Here is a 24785-nt window from a genome sequence, read left to right on the forward strand (position 1 = left end):
TTACGAATTGGCCAATTCGTATGAATTCATACGAATGACCTACCCCTGACCCCGCCTCTAAACCTACCCATCACGTGGGTTTAGACAAATCGTACAAATTCGTACGAGGTCGTACGAATTAGCCAACTTTTTATCATTCGTCCGAATTGGTCGTGAGATAGCGTTGAATTTATTACTTTACCAGTTAAACTGATCAAGAGCAACATACAAATATAAATATAAAAGTGTGTACATATTACATGATAGAATTTACAATTATATTTTTTGACCAGTTTTTAAAACATCCTTTACACACTCGTTCACTGATGGGGTTTTAGGGCTGGAGGAGAGCACAAACGCAGTAATGGAGGTTTTCTGGGACTGAAGGGCTTTCTAATGTCCCGTCCTCGGTCTCTGTCAGCAGATCCAGAGTCCTTCAGAGGTCTTGTTGACCCTTGACCTCCACAGTTCAGCTCTCCGTCCTGGAGCTGGTTCAGGAGAGCGAGTGTCTCCTCCACAGGACCACAGACCCGCAGCCAGAGAGAGTCTGTGGCTGAACTTTAACCCGGGAACACATAACGTAAGAGTAGCTCTGACCTTGTTATCTTGATTGACAGATATCTGATGTCTCGGGTTCATCCCAAACACCACAACATCTGTCTTCTGCAGTGTTCCAGTGATGGAGAGACAGATCAACAACAGCGTGATCAGTGGGAACACTAAACCAGTCCGGAAGTCACGAACACCATCAGGGTCATGAGCCTCTGACGTTACGAACACCATCAGATGAGCCTCTGACGTCACGAACACCATCAGGGTCATGAGCCTCTGACGTCACGAACACCATCAGGGTCACGAGCCTCTGACGTCACGAACACCATCAGATGAGCCTCTGACGTCACGAACACCATCAGGGTCATGAGCCTCTGACGTCACGAACACCATCAGGGTCATGAGCCTCTGACGTCACGAACACCATCAGGGTCATGAGCCGCTGACGTCACGAACACCATCAGATGAGCCTCTGCAACACGAACACCATCAGGGTCATGAGCCTCTGACGTCACGAACACCATCAGGGTCATGAGCCGCTGACGTCACGAACACCATCAGGGTCATGAGCCTCTGACGTCACGAACACCATCAGGGTCACGAGCCGCTGACGTCACGAACACCATCAGATGAGCCTCTGCAACACGAACACCATCAGGGTCACGAGCCTCTGACGTCACGAACACCATCAGGGTCACGAGCCTCTGACATCACGAACACCATCAGGGTCATGAGCCTCTGACGTCACGAACACCATCAGGGTCACGAGCCTCTGACGTCACGAACACCATCAGGGTCACGAGCCTCTGACATCACGAACACCATCAGGGTCACGAGCCTCTGACGTCACGAACACCATCAGGGTCATGAGCCTCTGACGTCACGAACACCATCAGGGTCACGAGCCTCTGACGTCACGAACACCATCAGGGTCACGAGCCTCTGACGTCACGAACACCATCAGGGTCATGAGCCGCTGACGTCACGAACACCATCAGGGTCACGAGCCTCTGACGTCACGAACACCATCAGGGTTATGAGCCTCTGACGTCACGAACACCATCAGGGTCACGAGCCTCTGACGTCACGAACACCATCAGGGTCACGAGCCGCTGACGTCACGAACACCATCAGGGTCACGAGCCTCTGACGTCACGAACACCATCAGGGTCATGAGCCTCTGACGTCACGAACACCATCAGGGTCACGAGCCTCTGACGTCACGAACACCATCAGGGTCATGAGCCTCTGACGTTACGAACACCATCAGGGTCACGAGCCTCTGACGTCACGAACACCATCAGGGTCATGAGCCTCTGACGTCACGAACACCATCAGGGTCATGAGCCTCTGACGTCACGAACACCATCAGGGTCACGAGCCTCTGACGTCACGAACACCATCAGGGTCACGAGCCTCTGACGTCACGAACACCATCAGGGTCACGAGCCTCTGACGTCACGAACACCATCAGGGTCACGAGCCTCTGACGTCACGAACACCATCAGGGTCACGAGCCGCTGATGTCACGAACACCATCAGATGAGCCTCTGCAACACGAACACCATCAGGGTCATGAGCCTCTGACGTCACGAACACCATCAGGGTCATGAGCCTCTGACGTCACGAACACCATCAGGGTCATGAGCCTCTGACGTCACGAACACCATCAGGGTCATGAGCCTCTGACGTCACGAACACCATCAGGGTCATGAGCCTCTGACGTCACGAACACCATCAGGGTCACGAGCCGCTGATGTCACGAACACCATCAGATGAGCCTCTGCAACACGAACACCATCAGGGTCATGAGCCTCTGACGTCACGAACACCATCAGGGTCATGAGCCTCTGACGTCACGAACACCATCAGGGTCATGAGCCTCTGACGTCACGAACACCATCAGGGTCATGAGCCTCTGACGTCACGAACACCATCAGGGTCATGAGCCTCTGACGTCACGAACACCATCAGGGTCACGAGCCTCTGACGTCACGAACACCATCAGGGTCATGAGCCGCTGATGTCACGAACACCATCAGATGAGCCTCTGCAACACGAACACCATCAGGGTCATGAGCCTCTGACGTCACGAACACCATCAGGGTCATGAGCCTCTGACGTCACGAACACCATCAGGGTCATGAGCCTCTGACGTCACGAACACCATCAGGGTCATGAGCCTCTGACGTCACGAACACCATCAGGGTCACGAGCCTCTGACGTCACGAACACCATCAGGGTCACGAGCCTCTGACGTCACGAACACCATCAGGGTCATGAGCCTCTGACGTCACGAACACCATCAGATGAGCCTCTGCAACACGAACACCATCAGGGTCATGAGCCTCTGACGTCACGAACACCATCAGGGTCATGAGCCTCTGACGTCACGAACACCATCAGGGTCATGAGCCTCTGACGTCACGAACACCATCAGATGAGCCTCTGCAACACGAACACCATCAGGGTCATGAGCCTCTGACGTCACGAACACCATCAGGGTCATGAGCCTCTGACGTCACGAACACCATCAGGGTCACGAGCCTCTGACGTCACGAACACCATCAGGGTCACGAGCCTCTGACGTCACGAACACCATCAGATGAGCCTCTGCAACACGAACACCATCAGGGTCATGAGCCTCTGACGTCACGAACACCATCAGGGTCATGAGCCTCTGACGTCACGAACACCATCAGGGTCACGAGCCTCTGACGTCACGAACACCATCAGGGTCATGAGCCTCTGACGTCACGAACACCATCAGGGTCATGAGCCTCTGACGTCACGAACACCATCAGGGTCATGAGCCTCTGACGTCACGAACACCATCAGGGTCACGAGCCTCTGACGTCACGAACACCATCAGGGTCACGAGCCGCTGACGTCACGAACACCATCAGGGTCACGAGCCTCTGACGTCACGAACACCATCAGGGTCACGAGCCTCTGACGTCACGAACACCATCAGGGTCACGAGCCTCTGACGTCACGAACACCATCAGGGTCACGAGCCTCTGACGTCACGAACACCATCAGGGTCACGAGCCTCTGACGTCACGAACACCATCAGGGTCACGAGCCTCTGACGTCACGAACACCATCAGGGTCACGAGCCTCTGACGTCACGAACACCATCAGGGTCACGAGCCTCTGACGTCACGAACACCATCAGGGTCACGAGCCTCTGACGTCACGAACACCATCAGGGTCACGAGCCTCTGACGTCACGAACACCATCAGGGTCACGAGCCTCTGACGTCACGAACACCATCAGGGTCACGAGCCTCTGACGTCACGAACACCATCAGGGTCACGAGCCGCTGACGTCACGAACACCATCAGGGTCACGAGCCGCTGACGTCACGAACACCATCAGGGTCACGAGCCTCTGACGTCACGAACACCATCAGGGTCACGAGCCTCTGACGTCACGAACACCATCAGGGTCACGAGCCGCTGACGTCACGAACACCATCAGGGTCACGAGCCGCTGACGTCACGAACACCATCAGGGTCACGAGCCTCTGACTTCACGAACACCATCAGGGTCACGAGCCTCTGACGTCACGAACACCATCAGGGTCACGAGCCTCTGACGTCACGAACACCATCAGGGTCACGAGCCTCTGACGTCACGAACACCATCAGGGTCACGAGCCTCTGACGTCACGAACACCATCAGGGTCACGAGCCTCTGACGTCACGAACAACATCAGGGTCATGAGCCTCTGACGTCACGAACACCATCAGGGTCATGAGCCTCTGACGTCACGAACACCATCAGGGTCATGAGCCTCTGACGTCACGAACACCATCAGGGTCATGAGCCTCTGACGTCACGAACACCATCAGGGTCATGAGCCTCTGACGTCACGAACACCATCAGGGTCACGAGCCTCTGACGTCACGAACACCATCAGGGTCACGAGCCGCTGACGTCACGAACACCATCAGGGTCATGAGCCTCTGACGTCACGAACACCATCAGGGTCATGAGCCTCTGATGTCACGAACACCATCAGGGTCACGAGCCTCTGACGTCACGAACACCATCAGGGTCATGAGCCTCTGACGTCACGAACACCATCAGGGTCACGAGCCTCTGACGTCACGAACACCATCAGGGTCACGAGCCTCTGACGTCACGAACACCATCAGATGAGCCTCTGCAACACGAACACCATCAGGGTCACGAGCCTCTGACGTCACGAACACCATCAGATGAGCCTCTGCAACACGAACACCATCAGGGTCACGAGCCTCTGACGTCACGAACACCATCAGGGTCATGAGCCTCTGACGTCACGAACACCATCAGATGAGCCTCTGCAACACGAACACCATCAGGGTCATGAGCCTCTGACGTCACGAACACCATCAGGGTCATGAGCCTCTGACGTCACGAACACCATCAGGGTCACGAGCCTCTGACGTCACGAACACCATCAGGGTCACGAGCCTCTGACGTCACGAACACCATCAGGGTCACGAGCCTCTGACGTCACGAACACCATCAGGGTCACGAGCCTCTGACGTCACGAACACCATCAGATGAGCCTCTGCAACACGAACACCATCAGGGTCACGAGCCTCTGACGTCACGAACACCATCAGGGTCATGAGCCTCTGACGTCACGAACACCATCAGATGAGCCTCTGCAACACGAACACCATCAGGGTCACGAGCCTCTGACGTCACGAACACCATCAGATGAGCCTCTGCAACACGAACACCATCAGGGTCACGAGCCTCTGACGTCACGAACACCATCAGGGTCATGAGCCTCTGACGTCACGAACACCATCAGGGTCACGAGCCTCTGACGTCACGAACACCATCAGGGTCACGAGCCTCTGACGTCACGAACACCATCAGATGAGCCTCTGCAACACGAACACCATCAGGGTCACGAGCCTCTGACGTCACGAACACCATCAGATGAGCCTCTGCAACACGAACACCATCAGGGTCACGAGCCTCTGACGTCACGAACACCATCAGGGTCACGAGCCTCTGACGTCACGAACACCATCAGGGTCACGAGCCTCTGACGTCACGAACACCATCAGATGAGCCTCTGCAACACGAACACCATCAGGGTCACGAGCCTCTGACGTCACGAACACCATCAGGGTCACGAGCCTCTGACGTCACGAACACCATCAGGGTCATGAGCCTCTGACGTCACGAACACCATCAGGGTCACGAGCCTCTGACGTCACGAACACCATCAGATGAGCCTCTGCAACACGAACACCATCAGGGTCACGAGCCTCTGACGTCACGAACACCATCAGGGTCATGAGCCTCTGACGTCACGAACACCATCAGGGTCATGAGCCTCTGACGTCACGAACACCATCAGGGTCACGAGCCTCTGACGTCACGAACACCATCAGGGTCACGAGCCTCTGACGTCACGAACACCATCAGGGTCATGAGCCTCTGACGTCACGAACACCATCAGGGTCACGAGCCTCTGACGTCACGAACACCATCAGGGTCACGAGCCTCTGACGTCACGAACACCATCAGATGAGCCTCTGACGTCACGAACACCATCAGGGTCACGAGCCTCTGACGTCACGAACACCATCAGGGTCACGAGCCTCTGACGTCACGAACACCATCAGGGTCATGAGCCTCTGACGTCACGAACACCATCAGGGTCACGAGCCTCTGACGTCACGAACACCATCAGGGTCATGAGCCTCTGACGTCACGAACACCATCAGATGAGCCTCTGACGTCACGAACACCATCAGGGTCACGAGCCTCTGACGTCACGAACACCATCAGGGTCACGAGCCTCTGACGTCACGAACACCATCAGGGTCATGAGCCTCTGACGTCACGAACACCATCAGGGTCACGAGCCTCTGACGTCACGAACACCATCAGGGTCATGAGCCTCTGACGTCACGAACACCATCAGATGAGCCTCTGACGTCACGAACACCATCAGGGTCACGAGCCTCTGACGTCACGAACACCATCAGGGTCATGAGCCTCTGACGTCACGAACACCATCAGGGTCACGAGCCTCTGACGTCACGAACACCATCAGGGTCACGAGCCTCTGACGTCACGAACACCATCAGGGTCACGAGCCTCTGACGTCACGAACACCATCAGGGTCACGAGCCTCTGACGTCACGAACACCATCAGGGTCATGAGCCTCTGACGTCACGAACACCATCAGGGTCACGAGCCTCTGACGTCACGAACACCATCAGGGTCATGAGCCTCTGACGTCACGAACACCATCAGGGTCACGAGCCTCTGACGTCACGAACACCATCAGGGTCATGAGCCTCTGACGAGATATCTGAAGTAAAGCCTTTATCATAAACCTTCTTCAAGCTGAAAATCTGGCATTTTTAACGGCATCTGCATGTAGACGAGCATCGAGGAGTAAAGACTGGATATCAGTGTGTTCCTCAGAGAGCTTTATGGATCTGCACATATACAATACCTTATGATTATTCTGTGGTGCGTTTGTGCTGTATTTTATGGCCAAAGCATATTTATAAAATTCCTTCACACAGCAAACAAAATAAATGTTGAATAATGGTTAAATTGAAATTTTATTCACTTTTATGATTTTAAAGTGTAGTATTGTTTAAATAATGTAATCTCTGAAATTGGTAAATCACACGACACAGAATGACATTTAATAATTACAAATTAATTGAGAAATAAAGTGTTAAATTGCACCTAATTACCATATTTAATCATGAACTTGATTATCCATTATTCTCAGTACATTTGCTAAACGTCTAACGAGAAATAATCTCGAAATCCTTTAGAAATATATATTTATTAATTTCAAATAAACATGGTCTCAAGAATGATTGAAGCACATGATCACAAGACTGATGAATATGCTAAATCACGGGGATTGAGTGTGTTCATTACAACAGACATTTATTATTAATACTTATTTTTGTATGTATAATATATTATTATTCTATTAACATATTTTATATAAACACACATAAATGTGTGAATCTAACAATAATAATTCTTCAAACCCCCTAATCTGTGTGAATCTGTGTCTGTGTGAAGTGACCTTGGACAGATGTGCCCTAATGAGTGTGTAGGGAGCAGTGAACCACTCTTTTATTAATAGACAATATTCAGCAGATTATTGATTGGACTGCACTGCACAAACATGATCTGAATAATGACTCTTGTCTTCTGTAGAGCTGTTACACAGACACTGAAGAGAACTGAACTCTGTCTGCATCAGAGAATCATCATTTCCCCCTTTATCCCTACTTTGTAAAAAAATAAATGTACATTTTTCATATGTAAAAATGCACCTAAACAAATGATTTAAACGTATCAGATATTAAATGAATATGAAATTAATCTACACTGTTTTTAATATGCATTTAGCAGAATCATGATTTTAAACGCACAACTGTGTGAATTAACAAGCTCATCTACTTCCCTATTCTTATACAAAGCATTTGGAATCTACTGTAAGCGAGGCTTAGATCTGCTACAGGGACAGAGCGACCTTATCGATGAACTTGGCCAGTCGGATGTCCTTCTTGGACAGTCCTCCGCAGTCGTGTGTGGATAGCGTGATCTGGACCTGAAAGACAGAGAGACAGCGTATAAACAGCTCTACCGTGAGCTACGAGGTCCTTAACCACAGTATTAGCTTCTGCTGAAGTCGTCAAAACTACATTACCCATAATGCTGTGCCCAACATTCCACCAATCAGAGTCGAAACAAGCAAAAAAGATCTTGTTAGCTCCGCCCACTCCCATGAAGCTGAAATCCCTACACTCTCAAAATACTGACATGTTTGTATATATATATATATATATATATATATATATATATATATATATATATATATATGTATACACATAACTTCAAATATATTGTTTATTTAATCGACATTTGTAAATGAGTAGGTTTATATTTCTCCAGCGTTTTTAACCCTCTGGTGCTTTTCTGTCATTTTTGAGTTTTTTAAAAGTTTTTTAGGATTTTATACTTCATCGGAATGGTACGAAACTTGATAAAGGTTTTGGCACTTGCTGTGTGAACACACACATAAAACAATCATGGATCTGATCTGAACAGGTTTAATGGTCCTGAAAACAATATTCACACTTGTGCGAGCGCATTGGAAATGAATGAAGAGTTTCCTCTAGTGGAAGCGTGTGGAACTGCAGCCGAACTACATCTCACTGAAAGATCAGCTTTGGAGATATCAGCCTCACATTTGGGACACAGCTTGATTAGATTCATTGCTCTGACTTTCTTTCAGTTTTAGAGTAAAACATGATTTTGAAAATATTATTTTTCACTTTTTTAAACTTTTTTCACGTCAGCAATAATCTGCCAAGTGTCGACTTTGAAAAGAGATCAAACTTCAGTCTGTCGCTCTAAAGTGTTCACGATTTACCAGTTTAAGTTGGAAATTTAATTTTCAGGTCTATGCTCAAAAAGTAAATAAATGGATTATAAATACTGCGTAAATATAATTTAGTACCATAAAGTCCCCTAAAATACAAAATTTTAAATAAACCACTAGACTTCTTTCACAAAGACAGTTTCCACTACAGACCGTTAGCTCTCTCTCTCTCTCTCTCTCTCTCTCTCTCTCTCTCTCTGACAGGACATGACATGTGTGTCAGTGTGTGAGTGTTTGCCCTGCAGATTCAACACGTTCAAAGGGCCGGTGTGTGTGTGGCCTCTCCTGTCCTTCACACACTCGAGGACTCATTATAAACCGCTGCCGGAGACTGAGGAGTACCTTGTTATAAACATTGAACCACTCGGGATGATGGTTGATCTTCTCGGCCTGAAGAGCCACACGACTCATGAACCCGAAGGCCTGAGGAACAGACGATCACAGAGGAGAAGAGTTATGAACAGAAGATCTTCCTCTCAGTGATCAATAACACATAATGCTGGATATAATAATGATGAACAGAACTCAGACCTCCGCTGTTTTCTGTTTTAAATACATTTTTATTTCAGGATTCTTTGATGAATAGAAAGTTCAAAAGAACAGCATTTATCTGAAATATAAGCTTTTGTAACATTAAACACTACCGTTCAAACGTTTGGGGTCAGTGAGGACTTTTATTTTATTTTGGGGGGGAAATAAATAAAATAAATCAATACTTTTATTCATCAAGGATGAATTAAATTGATCAAAAGTGACAGTAAAGACATTTATAATGTTACTTAAGATTATATTTGATCATCAAATCATCATATTAGAGTGATTTCTGAAGGATCATGTGACACTGAAGACTGGAGTAATGATGCTGAAAATAAATTACATTTTTTTTATATATTCACATAGAACATTTTAAATCGTCATAATATTTAACAATATAATTTAAAAACGTTAGACTGGTAGTGTTCAATAACTGGTCCAGTGAGTGTAATCCTGAACATGTTTAGCAGAGGAATGGACGGCTAAGCGATCTCAGATCTCTGTGTTGAGCCGGCCTGTGATTGGAGGATGACAACGTTTCTGCCTCCTCCAATCAGAAGCAAGATAAACCCCTGTGGAAAACACACTGGCTATTTCAGAGCAATTTCCCAATGCAATCTCAATTAAGCCTTTAAATACTTCCTTTAGCTAATTAAGTCCACTGAACCGCCATTGTGTACGAGTCTTCAGCGGGCCAAAACCTCCCGTAATCAGAGAGAGAGAGATAGAGAGAGAGAGATAGAGATAGAGATAGAGAGAGAGAGAGAGAGAGAGAGAGAGAGAGAGATAGAGAGAGAGAGAGAGAGAGAGAGAGAGAGAGAGAGAGAGAGAGAGAGAGAGAGAGAGAGAGAGAGAGAGAGAGAGAGAGAGAGAGAGAGAGAGAGAGAGAGAGAGAGAGAGAGAGAGAGAGAGAGAGAGAGAGAGAGAGAGAGAGAGAGAGAGAGAGAGAGAGAGAGAGAGAGAGAGAGATAGAGAGAGACTGAGAGAGAGAGAGAGAGAGAGAGAGAGAGAGACTGAGAGAGAGAGAGAGAGAGAGAGAGAGACTGAGAGAGAGAGAGAGAGAGACTGAGAGAGAGAGAGAGAGAGAGAGGAGAGAGAGACTGAGAGAGAGAGAGAGAGAGAGAGAGACTGAGAGAGAGAGAGAGAGAGAGAGAGACTGAGAGAGAGAGAGAGAGAGAGAGAGAGAGAGAGAGAGAGACAGAGAGACAGAGAGACAGAGAGACAGAGAGAGACAGAGAGAGAGAACCAGTATATTCTTCATAATGTGGTGAGCCGGTTCTCCCGCTCGTGATGTCACACGGCTGGCTGCGTTAGGGAAGCGTCCTGTTATCCATTTAAAGTGATTGACCGATCCTGCAACTCGACTCCGTCAGCACTTTAATCGCGCGTCTGCTTCTGCTCAACTTTCATCTGCGATATTGGCAATTATTCAACGGCATGATAATGATCTCCGCAACATTTCCGTTCCGTCAGTCAATACATGACAACACAATAATCTCTCTGAATCTGATTCAGCTCTCCACATCTGAGGCGAATCACACACACAGAGCGCTGTGTTGCTGAGCGTCACACACACACGGCGAGAGGTCAGAGGTCAAGGTCGGGTCTTTTGTCAGTGTGTATTGTGTGCTCACGCCTCCTCTGTCAGTAATCAGACTTGACATGTTACAGGCCTCAGGTAATCAGACGCTTCACACACACCACTTTAGTGTCATTACGCCGTGATTGTCTAGCGCTGGAGGAGTGTGTGTGTGGCTCATACCTGTGATGGTAATAATGAGTGTGATTACAGACTCTGATGGAGAAGCGTCTCGACACACGGCAGCCTTCGCTCTTACTCAGAGGAAAACACTGTAATATACCAGAACCACTGTCCTCCTCTCCTCCTCTACTCCTCTACTCCACATCAGCCGGCTCTGCTCGAGGAACAGGACTTCACTGTGAACACACACCAGAGTCAGGAGGCTTTCCATGAGTCTCTTCATCTTGTGTCAGCGCTGAGGTAACGCTGTTCGACGGGTCTGGCTTCAAGAAACGGCTCTGACGGTTTTCACAAGGACGTGAAGTGAAATAAAGAAAGGCCTGGTTTCACAGACGGGCTTAAAGGGATAGTCCACCCAAATAAGAACATTAGCCCATGATTTACTCGCCCTCATCCATCCCGGGTGTAAATGAGTCTCTCAGACGAACACAATCCGAGTTATAGTGGAATATATCCCAGCTTTATAATGGCAGTGAATGGAGGACGAGATTCTCAAGCCCAAAAAGGCTCATCATCATAACAGTAAATCCATACGGGTTACCAGGGGTTAATGACGGCCTTCTGAAGCCGAGCGATACACTCGTTTATTTATAGTTTATTGTTCATTTTTAGGTTATTTACAGTTTGATTATAGTTTATAAACTATAATCCCTGGCTTCCAATAATGGCCGTACGAGAGTCTAGTTCCGGCGGAAGAGTGACCTCTGACCCGATGTGTGACCTCTGACCCAACATGATGAGTGACCTCTGACCCGACGCATAATGCATTGATGAACGCGGAAGCGCAGAGGATGATCAAGCAAAACAAATCAGCGATCATCAGAGTCTAAAAGGAGAGTTTTTAAAGAGAAATGTGGGAGGAGCTTGAGTTTGTTTGAATCGCGAGAGGCGTCGGGTCAGAGGTCATCTACTCTCACCTGAGCGTACGCTACTCCTACATCATGCGTCGGGGTCAGAGGTCACACATCATGTGTGGGGTCAGAGGTCAGCCGACCTGTTCGTCATGCGTCAGGTCAGAGGTCACTCGTCATGCGTGGGGTCAGAGGTCATGCGTCAGGTCAGAGGTTACACATCATGCGTGGGGTCAGAGGTCATACGTCGGGTCAGAGATTACACATCATGCGTGGGGTCAGAGGTCATACGTCGGGTCAGAGTTCACACGTCATAGGTTGGGTCAGAGGTCATGCGTCGGGTCAGAGGTCACTCTTCCGTTGGAACTAGACTCGCGTACAGCCATTACCGGAAGCCAGAGATTATAGTTCACAACCTTCTAAGTGCTTCTTTTACCGATATATTTAACCATATCTTTTGCATTTCTAATCCAAACAACACCAAACTAGGCACTGCACTTACTCGTGCCCGTAGCGAGACACCTGTCGAGTTTGAAAACCATCAGACTAACGGTTCGAGAGATATGTGAATAACAGACACACACACACAGACAGACAGAAAGACCTTCCCGTAATTTATAGATAGATATAATATTCAGAAGTAAACAGCGTAGCTGACTTACAGATTCAGTTAACATCCACAAATGAATAAGCGCGACACATTGAGCTCCGAAAAAACGCTACGCTTGAGCAAACCGTGTGTGAATAGGTTACTACAAATAATGACCGTGAATAAAATATAATATTCAGAAGTAAACAGTGTAGCTGACAGAGTGTTTATGTCAGAATGTTTATTTTTAAACCACAACCTTCTAAGTGCTTCTTTTACCGATATATTTAACGATCTTTTGCATTTCTAATCCAAACAATGCCAAACTTGGCACTGCACTTACTCATGCCCGTAGCGAGACACCTGTCGAGTTTGAAATCCGTCGGACTAACGGTTCGAGAGATATGCGAATAACAGACACACACACACACACACACACACACACACACACACACACACACACACACACACACACACACACACACACACAGACAGACAGACTTCAGAATCTCATCCTCCATTCACTGCCATATAAAGCTGGGAAGAGCGGGATATATTCTAATATAACTCTGATTGTGTTCGTCTGAAAGAAGAAACTCATACACTCTTACACCCAGGAAGGCTTGAGTGAGAGTAAATTATGGGGTAATTTTCATTTTTGGGTGAATAACTCTTTAGGTGCCTGGATTAGACCTTAGTTCAATAAGGACATCTATAAGCGAGCCTTAGTAAACACATGACTGACGTGCATCTGGAGACGAAACAATGGCTCTGACTTATTTTAAGATCTGCCAGTGCGAGTTGCTTTCTGCCCAAACATGTGTTTTACGCTGGGATTAGTTTAACCCTTTCGAGTCTAGAGAGTCTGATCGCTTCAACAACCATTCTTCTGTATTCCATCAAAACATCACCGTCCACAGACTGGTCCCAGTGATACAGCCAGCAGAGGGACCCAGATAACCAGCTCTCACTGGACATCTCTTCCTGATCCAGATATCTGTAAATATGTGGCTTTACTCATTCACACACAGAACTCAAGCCACAGTCTCCATCACCTGCACAGGGCTAACTCCGGGGACAACCAGCCACGTGCAAAACAGAGAACGAGTGAGATGGAAAAATGTGAGGTCACTATTACAAGGAGAGGCAAACAAAGTGGAGAAAAGAGGAAACAGAGGCCGATGGGATAGTTAGTGGTTTTCTGAGGCACATGAAACATTTTAGCCAATCTGATTGTTTGTGAAAGAAATGATTTTGATCAGAAGTTGAGTTTCAGCACAGAGCGGCTCTGCTCTCTCTCAGGGTAATGAGGACTGACGGGCGAGAGACACAGCGTTCGCAGGGGGAAGGGAGGGAGAGAGAGAGAGAGAGGGGGGGGGGGGGCGTCCGACACACAAGGCTGTTCATACGCCAAAAGAGTGAGTTACTGGAGGAAACTAATGTTTTTACTCATCAAGGATGCAAACAAATCCATTTCAGAAAAATGCTGAACTTTCTATTCATCAAAGAATCCTGAGAACACATATGTTTTATAATCATAAATGTTTCTTGAGCATCAAATCATCATATTAGAATGATTTCTGAAGGATCATGTGACACTGAAGACTGGAGTTATGAATAAATGATCACAGGAATAAATGACACTTTACTATATATTAAAACTGAGGCGTGAAGTCCGCACACTGAAAATAGCTGCTCCAAATAAATTCATTAATAGCACAACGTTTCGACCCTCAGGTCTTCATAAGGCACAACTTTATTATATATTCACATAGAAAACAGCTGTTTCACTGTATTTTTATCAAATGAATGCAGCTTTGATGAGCAGAAGAGACTTCTATTAAATTCTATATATTGAAAACTGGCAAAAGATCTTCTACTTGGCCATTAAACACACACTCCTCAACAGGGTTTGAGGGAAAGGGTTTGTTTTACAACAGCGACTGATAAAGGGAGAAAGAGCTGCAGATCCAGCTGATCAGAACACAAACTCTAGAAGATCCTGGGTGTTTCCGCGCTCATCTCGAGCTGACAGAGGAACTGACGGAGGAACTGACGGAGGAACTGGAGGAGGGACTAACAGAGGAACTGACAGAGGGACTGACGGAGGAGCTGACGGAGGAACTGGAGGAGGGACTAACAGAGGAACTGACAGAGGGACTGACAGAGGGACTGACTGAGGAACTGACAGAGGGACTGACCGAGAAACTGATGAGGAACTGACGGATGAACTGGAGGAGGAACTGACAAGGAACTGATGGAGGAACTGACAGAGGAAATGATGAGGAACTGACGGATGAACTGGAGGAGGAACTGACGAGGAACTGACGGAAGAACTGACGGAAGAACTGACGGATGAACTGACAAATGGACTGACAGAGGGACTGACAGAGGGACTGACAGAGGAACTGATGGAGGAACTGGAGGAGGAACTGACGGAGGAACTGGAGGAGGAACTGAGGAACTGGAGGAGGAACTGACGAGGAACTGACGGAAGAACTGACGGATAAACTGACGGAAGAACTGACGGATAAACTGACAAATGGACTGACGAGGAACTGACGGAGGAACTGACAGAGGAACTGATGGATGAACTGAGGAAAAACTGGCGGAGGAACTGACAAATGGACTGACAGAGGGACTGACGAGGAACTGACGGAGGAACTGACAGATGAACTGAGGAACTGGAGGAGGAACTGACGAGGAACTGACGGAAGAACTGACGGATAAACTGACAAATGGACTGACGAGGAACTGACGGAGGAACTGACGGATGAACTGACAAATGGACTGACAGAGGAACTGACGGAGGAACTGAGGGAGGAACTGACGAGGAACTGACGGATGAACTGGAGGAGGAACTGACAAGGAACTGATGGAGGAACTGACAGAGGAAATGACGAGGAACTGACGAGGAACTGACGGGGAACTGACGGAAGAACTGACGGATAAACTGACGGAAGAACTGACGGATAAACTGACAAATGGACTGACGAGGAACTGACGGAGGAACTGACAGAGGAACTGACGGATGAACTGAGGAAGAACTGGCGGAGGAACTGACAAATGTACTGACAGAGGGACTGACGAGGAACTGACGAGGAACTGACGGATGAACTGGAGGAGGAACTGACGAGGAACTGACGGAGGAACTGACGGAGGAACTGACGGATGAACTGACAAATGGACTGACAGAGGGACTGACGAGGAACTGACGAGGAACTGACGGAGGAACTGGAGAAGGAACTGACGAGGAACTGACGGAAGAACTGACGGATGAACTGACAAATGGACTGACAGAGGGACTGACAGAGGGACTGACAGAGGGACTGACAGAGGAACTGGAGGAGGAACTGGAGGAGGAAATGGAGGAGGAACTGACGAGGAACTGACGGAGGAATCGAGGGAGGAACCGATGGAGGAACCAACAAGGAACCGATGGAGGAACCGAGGGAGGAACTGGAGGAGGAACTGACGGCGGAACTGACGAGAAACTGACAGATGAACTGATGGAGGGACTGACGGAGGAACTGACGGAGTAACTGACGGAAGAACTGACGGAAGAACTGACGGAGGAACTGACGGAGGAACTGACAGAGGGACTGACGGAGGAACTGACGGAGGGACTGACGAGGAACTGACGGATGAACTGACGGAGGAACTGACAAATGAACTGATGGAGGAACTGACGGAGGAACTGACGGAGGAACTGACGGATGAACTGGAGGAGGAACTGATGAGGAACTGACGGAAGAACTGACGAGGAACTGACGGAAGAACTGACGGATGAACTGACAAATGGACTGACGGAGGGACTGACGGAGGAACTGACGGAAGAACTGACGGATGAACTGACAAATGGACTGATGGAGGGACTGACGGAGGAACTGACGGATGAACTGACAGAGGAACTGACGGAGGAACTGACGGATGAACTGGAGGAGGAACTGACGAGGAACTGACGGAAGAACTGACGAGGAACTGACGGAAGAACTGACGAGGAACTGACGGAAGAACTGACGGATGAACTGACGGATGAACTGACAGAGGAACTGACGGAGGAACTGACGGATGAACTGGAGGAGGAACTGACGAGGAACTGACAGAAGAACTGACGAGGAACTGACGGAAGAACTGACGAGGAACTGACGGAAGAACTGACGGAAGAACTGACGGAAGAACTGACGAAGGAACTGACAGAGGGACTGACGAGGAACTGACGGATGAACTGACGGATGAACTGACAGAGGGACTGACGGAGGAACTGACGGAGGAACTGACGGAAGAACTGACGGAAGAACTGACAGAGGAACTGACAGAGGGACTGACGGGGGAACTGACGGATGAACTGACGGATGAACTGACAGAGGGACTGACGGAGGAACTGACGAGGAACTGACAGAGGGACTGACGGGGGAACTGACGAGAGAACTGACGGAGGAACTGACAGAGGGACTGACAGAGGGACTGACGGGGGAACTGACGGATGAACTGACGGATGAACTGACAGAGGGACTGACGGAGGAACTGACGGAGGAACTGACGAGGAACTGACAGAGGGACTGACGGGGGAACTGACGGATGAACTGACGGATGAACTGACAGAGGGACTGACGGAGGAACTGACGGAGGAACTGACGAGGAACTGACAGAGGGACTGACGGGGGAACTGACGGATGAACTGACGGATGAACTGACAGAGGGACTGACGGAGGAACTGACGGATGAACTGACGGATGAACTGACGGATGAACTGACAGAGGGACTGACGGAAGAACAGACGAGGAACTGACGGGGGAACTGACGGATGAACTGACGGATGAACTGACAGAGGGACTGACGGAGGAACTGACGGAGGAACTGACGGATGAACTGACGGATGAACTGACGGATGAACTGACGGATGAACTGACGGAAGAACAGACGAGGAACTGACGGGGGAACTGACGGAGGAACTGACGGAAGAACTGACGGATGAACTGACGGATGAACTGACGGATGAACTGACAGAGGGACTGACGGAAGAACAGACGAGGAACTGACGGGGGAACTGACGGAGGAACTGACGGAAGAACTGACAGAGGGACTGACGGAGGAACTGACGGAGGAACTGACGGATGAACTGACGGATGAACTGACGGATGAACTGACGGATGAACTGACAGAGGGACTGACGGAGGAACTGACGGAGGAACTGACGGATGAACTGACGGATGAACTGACGGATGAACTGACAGAGGGACTGACGGAAGAACTGACGAGGAACTGACGGGGGAACTGACGGATGAACTGACGGATGAACTGACGGAAGAACTGACAGAGGGACTGACGGAGGAACTGACGGAGGAACTGACGGATGAACTGACGGATGAACTGACGGATGAACTGACAGAGGGACTGACGGGGAAACTGACGGATGAACTGACGGATGAACTGACAGAGGGACTGACGGAGGAACTGACGGATGAACTGACGGATGAACTGACGAGGGACTGACGGGGAAACTGACGGATGAACTGACGGATGAACTGACGGAAGAACTGACAGAGGGACTGACGGAGGAACTGACGGAGGAACTGACGGATGAACTGACGGATGAACTGACGGATGAACTGACAGAGGGACTGACGGGGAAACTGACGGATGAACTGACGGATGAACTGACAGAGGGACTGACGGAGGAACTGACGGATGAACTGACGGATGAACTGACGGATGAACTGACAGAGGGACTGACGGAAGAACAGACGAGGAACTGACGGGGGAACTGACGGAGGAACTGACGGAAGAACTGACAGAGGGACTGACGGAAGAACTGACGAGGAACTGACGGGGGAACTGACGGATGAACTGACGGATGAACTGACGGAAGAACTGACAGAGGGACTGACGGAGGAACTGACGGAGGAACTGACGGATGAACTGACGGATGAACTGACGGATGAACTGACAGAGGGACTGACGGGGAAACTGACGGATGAACTGACGGATGAACTGACAGAGGGACTGACGGAGGAACTGACGGATGAACTGACGGATGAACTGACGGATGAACTGACAGAGGGACTGACGGAAGAACAGACGAGGAACTGACGGGGGAACTGACGGAGGAACTGACGGAAGAACTGACAGAGGGACTGACGGAGGAACTGACGGAGGAACTGACGGATGAACTGACGGATGAACTGACGGATGAACTGACGGATGAACTGACGGATGAACTGACAGAGGGACTGACGGAGGAACTGACGGAGGAACTGACGGATGAACTGACGGATGAACTGACGGATGAACTGACAGAGGGACTGACGGAAGAACTGACGAGGAACTGACGGGGGAACTGACGGATGAACTGACGGATGAACTGACGGAAGAACTGACAGAGGGACTGACGGAGGAACTGACGGAGGAACTGACGGATGAACTGACGGATGAACTGACGGATGAACTGACAGAGGGACTGACGGGGAAACTGACGGATGAACTGACGGATGAACTGACAGAGGGACTGACGGAGGAACTGACGGATGAACTGACGGATGAACTGACGAGGGACTGACGGGGAAACTGACGGATGAACTGACGGATGAACTGACAGAGGGACTGACGGAGGAACTGACGGAGGAACTGACGGATGAACTGACAGAGGGACTGACGGAGGAACTGACGGAGGAACTGACGGATGAACTGACGGATGAACTGACGGATGAACTGACGGATGAACTGACAGAGGGACTGACAGAGGGACTGACGGATGAACTGACGGATGAACTGACGGATGAACTGACAGAGGGACTGACGGAGGAACTGACGGATGAACTGACGGATGAACTGACAGAGGGACTGACGGAGGAACTGACGGATGAACTGACGGATGAACTGACAGAGGGACTGACGGAGGAACTGACGGAGGAACTGACGGAGGAACTGACGGATGAACTGACGGATGAACTGACGGATGAACTGACAGAGGGACTGACGGAAGAACTGACGAGGGACTGACGGGGAAACTGACGGATGAACTGACGGATGAACTGACAGAGGGACTGACGGAGGAACTGACGGAGGAACTGACGGATGAACTGACGGATGAACTGAGGGAGATCAAGCGTTCTCAGACCTGGTTGAATGTTTTGAAGTGCAGCTCCTTGTAAAGCGCGTCCCGCTCGTCCAGCTCCACCCATCCAGTGGCCTTCAGCTCCAGCAGAACCTGCTCCCGCTCCGCCGGGGAGAGCCAGTCTGAGGCCTGAGGAACACACAACTGTTCATTACACACACACACTAACTTACACACACACTCAGGGCGTTTTCACACCTGAGAGTCGCACCGAGGTCTGAACCAAAGTTCATGTTTTGATGCATTTTATACATTCGGTAAGTTTTGGTTTGGTTTCACATTGCAATTATGCGAGCGCACTAAAGAACTTTACATGACGTCCTGTCGTCATCATCTATGTGGGCTGCATCTTGACATTGATTGGTTTGTAAATGGACGTGCGTCTGACGTCAGCTTGTTGTCAATTCGGCGTGTAACTTTGACAAGAATGAAAAAATGACTGCAAGCAATCCTGCGAGAACCAGCGGTACCTCCTGTAAATGCTTACAGGCCCCCTTAATCTGCAGTGACGGAGGTTCTTGCACAGATTGATTGACTGGTTTATACATTTATATGGTTGGCATAAATATGGTGTGATAAAGCATCACATTAAACTCTTCATCAGCGTCACAAACATTACAGTTATGAACATATTACTTGGACATCACACCAAACTATGTAGCTCAACATATACTGCCTTTATTATTTGTTTAATATAAATGTAATAGAAATTGATTTATAAACGGAAAAATTAAGCCTACCATTTCTTAGAAAGCACAATAATTACAGTATTTTTTTAAGTTAATAAAACCATCTATAGTGTATTGAGTTCATAAAGGCACTAATTGAGTAAAAACGTCACTTCTAAAGTGAATCAACTCTTGTGTCCGTATATAAATGTGTTAAAGCAAAATAGAATATTTAGGCTCCATATTCTACAAAAAGAGCATCATCACATAATCATATCTGTGTAGATGAGCAGAAGTGAGACGATGAATGACAGATCGACTGAGATGTTTAATCCACACTGTCTAACACGGGTAATCACGTGTGCTGTTATCAGCGCTCAGAAAGGCATTCACACTTTAATAAAGATTCTAACAATATTGTGGCTTTTGTTCGTCAGTTTAAAGGGTGTTTGCGCCACCTGTCGGTCATAACCGGTCATAACAGAGTCATGATGATCGAGATCCGCTGCAGAACAAGATCATGTGTGTGTGTGTGTGTGTGTGTGTGTGTGTGTGTGTGTTCCTGAGAGAGAGAGAGAGAGAGAGAGAGAGAGAGAGAGAGAGAGAGAGAGAGAGAGAGAGACTGATTTTATTGATCCGCTAGATGGCGCTCGACTCCAGTGGCTAGTTACGGTGGCCGAGAGGTGCAAAAACAAATCACAATAATAAACGACATTTGCTGTTGGCTTGACTGTCGATTCATGATTTTTTTTTTGAGGATGGGGTATTAATGTCTGACACACACACTGAATGCGGCGATTCGTGTCTCCCTTTCAGGGGAACCAGATGTAGCATTTATTTGATTAGCTCCCAAATACTAGTAATGTAAGTTGTAGTAAGCGTGTAACGTAAGTAAGCGTGTTTTAGTCTACAGCCTTTGATTGGTCGACGCGCTGCCGACGTCACTGCAGTGAAAGAGCGCTCGTTCCTAGTTATTTGTCAAAATGAACACTTCTTACCATTCTCCCTGAACGGCTATCCGCAGACAGAGAACAGCGGGCTAGTTTAGTGAACACACTCGGCCATCGGCAGCTGGAGGTCAGAGTAAACATTAACCAGCTCATGGCCGCCCTGTGACAGCAGCAGCAGCGCGGGAAACACCGGAGAGAGAGCTGCCCCGACACCGCCTGAGCAGAATATATCACAGTGCCGATGATGATGATGATGAGGGCTGTGTTCAGTTCAGTGCTCCTGAGGACTGTAGGCTCCCTCAGTGTATAACACTAGGACGAGGACTGTAGGCTCCCTCAGTGTATAACACTAGGACGAGGACTGTAGGCTCCCTCAGTGTATAACACTAGGACGAGGACTGTAGGCTCCCTCAGTGTATAACACTAGGTGATGAAGTGAACATGTTTCTGCGGCTCCAGCGGTCATCATAACACACCGGGTCCTCCCTCAGTTAAAGGGACAGTTCACCCAAAAATTAAAATTCTGTCATCATTTACTCTCCCTCAAGCTGTTCCTAACCTGTATGAATTACTTTCTTCTGCTGAACACAGGAAGATATTTTAATGATCTTTGCAACGGAAGTGATTCAATCAAAACTAACTTTATCTGGACAATAACTTTATTCTAGAGCTGATGTAAAGCCTGAACACTCGATCTCTGTTACTGTAATCTCCTGTTATCACTGTAAAGCTGCTGTGAAACTCTATATTGTTAAAAGCGCTGTATAACCCTCTGATGGTCCGCGGGACTTTTGCTCAAATTAAAAAAAATGTTCCCTTTGTCCAAATGGTATGAAACCTTCTACGGCTCTTAACACTTTCTAGATCTACAAAAAAAAAAAAAAAATAAAGTGGAATGATATCTGTTTTATGTTAGCGTGACAAAATTTGTGACACTCGAGGTCCTCAGGGTCTCTGGAGACCCCGCAATCAAAATAGACAAAATTCATCATCAAAATCAGAAACAACACAGAACACATCGACAGAAATGACAGAAATAAAGTGGCACACTTCCACCAATTCAAAAAGCATCCACAATGCTGAATTATTTTGCTCACAACAAGCGCACACACACACACACACACACACACACACACACACACACATATAGAGGAATACATTTTTGAGACTATAAAAACTGTTCTCTTATCATTTGTAAAATAAAATCATCCAAAATGCAGTACCACCACAAAAATAAATTGGTGACACTGACACATTGAAAAATGTGCACACACACACACACACACACACACACACACACACACACACACACACACACACACACACACACAGGGCCGTGCAGAGACCTCTGGAGGGGCAGGTGCTCAAAGTATAAAAGGGGGCACATGGAACAAGGCTTTAAATAGGGCTGTGATCAAAATACAGTAACAGGGTTTTTACATCCTCAAAATGAGGCGGAGGTGGTAAAAATCCTAATAATGTATTTTAATAATAAGATAATTAAATTCGTATTTTTTTGTAGATCATCATATAGCCTAATGTGTTTCCCACATTATTTTTGTTGGTGGAGCTTGGTGTCTGTAGGGGGGTCCGGGGGCATGCCCCCCCGGAAGAAAATTTTGTACATTTTAAAGATAAATTCATTAATTTGGTGCACTTTGAGTCACCCGAATCCACTGTTAAAAATAAATAATCCACCCGCAAAACCGCCCATATTCTTTGATTTAAATATCTGCATCTGATCATCACATTACAATTATTCAAATTCTCAGTGTTAAGCATGATAATATGGTAACATATCACACTGAAGTAGGCTGATTTAAAACGAACATTTATTTAAAATAAAAGTTCTTCTTTTGGCAAAATTACATTTCCTTATTAGCCTAAACAGAGGCTTTACTCCCTTCAAACTTAAATTGTCAATGTTTCATTACATCACTTTGAAAACACAAATTTTTTGTACCTTTTAAAAAGGGCATTTTTCCACTAATTTTATTAAATGTTTGCTCCATCTTTCATTTCAAATTCTCAAATTTGATCAATATATTCAATTAAAATAATAAGACACTAGGCTGTTACCAATCAAATTAAATAATTAACATTGAAAAATTATAACTGTATTAATTTGGATTATTTTAAATATTTTTGAATATACAAATAAGGAATGTTGAAAAGAATGATACTTTATAAAACTAAACCGCCAGTAGGAGGCGGCAGGCGACCGTCTTAATGAGCGAGTCATTGAGTCATTCATTCAAACGATTCGTTCAAACGGCTGATTTATTCAGAATGAAGCAGTTTATGAATGGGTAATTGAATCTTTGACTCAACCGATTCGTTCAAAATGCTGGATCATTCAGTAATGCAACAAGTGTTGCTGTGAGATTCGCGATGGTTCTGCAGTGATCTTTGTTTGGAACTATTTTCGCTGCTGAAACATAACAAAAATAGTCATTGCGTCTAAAATGTAAATGACTTAATTTTAACTATTTGTTTATTGACCTGCTATGAAATCAGTCTCGGTTTCAATCTTGATGGCATTCAGGAAAACAGTTACTTCTATAGCCTAACGTTACACACAGCAATATAAACAACATCTCTGCATGCTCTCTTCACGTCGTCCTTGTAAAATAATAATAAGTAAACGAACATCAAAATCACTTCGCTGAGAATGAAACGCCACTTACCAGCAGCCGCAGATTTGAAGACATCCTCTGGTAGTGCGCATGGCCACGCGAAATAAAAAAATGTGCGTGCAGCGTGAGGAATGAGGTGAAAGGTCATCATGTGGGTCATTTTATTTACGGCTAAATTATTATTAATTAATTAAATAAATATATTTGTTTGACAGGGAAGCTGTGCGCAAACAGGAATATATATTATTTTTCAAAAATAGAAAAAAAGCACCCCAGAAAAAAGGGCACTTTCTCTCCAGGAATAAAAAGGGCAGGTGCTCAAGCCCCCTTTGATGTCTATGTGTGCACGTGCCTGCACACACACACACACACGCATACACACACACACACGCATACACGCACACACACACACACACACACACACACACACACACACACACGCATACACACACACACGCATACACACACGCATACGCACACACACACACACACACGCATACACACACACACACGCATACACACACACACACGCATACACACACACACACACACACACACGCACACGCACACACACACACACACGCACACGCACACACACACACACACACACGCACACGCACACGCACACACACACACACACACACACACACACACACACACACACACGCATACACACACAGGAACATTTGTAAGGCTATAATG

General features: G+C 47.6%; 1 protein-coding gene across 2 annotated transcripts; it reads right to left on the reverse strand.

Moving 5' to 3' along the window:
* Nucleotides 1–7341: 7341 nt before the first annotated feature.
* Nucleotides 7342–24160, reverse strand: LOC308705817 (pterin-4-alpha-carbinolamine dehydratase 2). Of its 2 annotated transcripts, none has more exons than XM_081391035.1 (4): nt 24135–24160; nt 19833–19958; nt 9319–9399; nt 7342–8142 (listed from the first exon to the last, which is right to left on the reverse strand). In XM_081391035.1, exons 1-4 carry the CDS (start codon nt 24156–24158, stop codon nt 8047–8049), a joined length of 327 nt encoding a protein of 108 aa, XP_081247161.1. In that variant the 5' UTR covers nt 24159–24160; the 3' UTR covers nt 7342–8046. The 2 variants fall into 2 exon arrangements, with proteins under 2 accessions (XP_081247161.1, XP_081247160.1); XM_081391034.1 differs by lacking the exon at nt 24135–24160 and adding an exon at nt 21496–21924.
* Nucleotides 24161–24785: the final 625 nt, after the last annotated feature.

This window comes from Scardinius erythrophthalmus (assembly GCF_964197995.2).
Source record: "Scardinius erythrophthalmus genome assembly, chromosome: 17".
Classification (NCBI taxonomy): domain Eukaryota; kingdom Metazoa; phylum Chordata; class Actinopteri; order Cypriniformes; family Leuciscidae; genus Scardinius; species Scardinius erythrophthalmus.

What these genes read in the sequence shown, in the direction of transcription:
- LOC308705817 (XM_081391034.1), bottom strand. Translation starts at nt 21,600, where the DNA reads ATGAGCTGGTTAATGTTTACTCTGACCTCCAGCTGCCGATGGCCGAGT. An exon ending in ACTTCAAAACATTCAACCAG is followed by an intron (nt 9,400 to 19,832) that starts GTCTGAGAACGC and finishes TCTGTTCCTCAG; the next exon opens with GCCTTCGGGTTCATGAGTCG. An exon ending in GGTTCAATGTTTATAACAAG is followed by an intron (nt 8,143 to 9,318) that starts GTACTCCTCAGT and finishes TCTGTCTTTCAG; the next exon opens with GTCCAGATCACGCTATCCAC.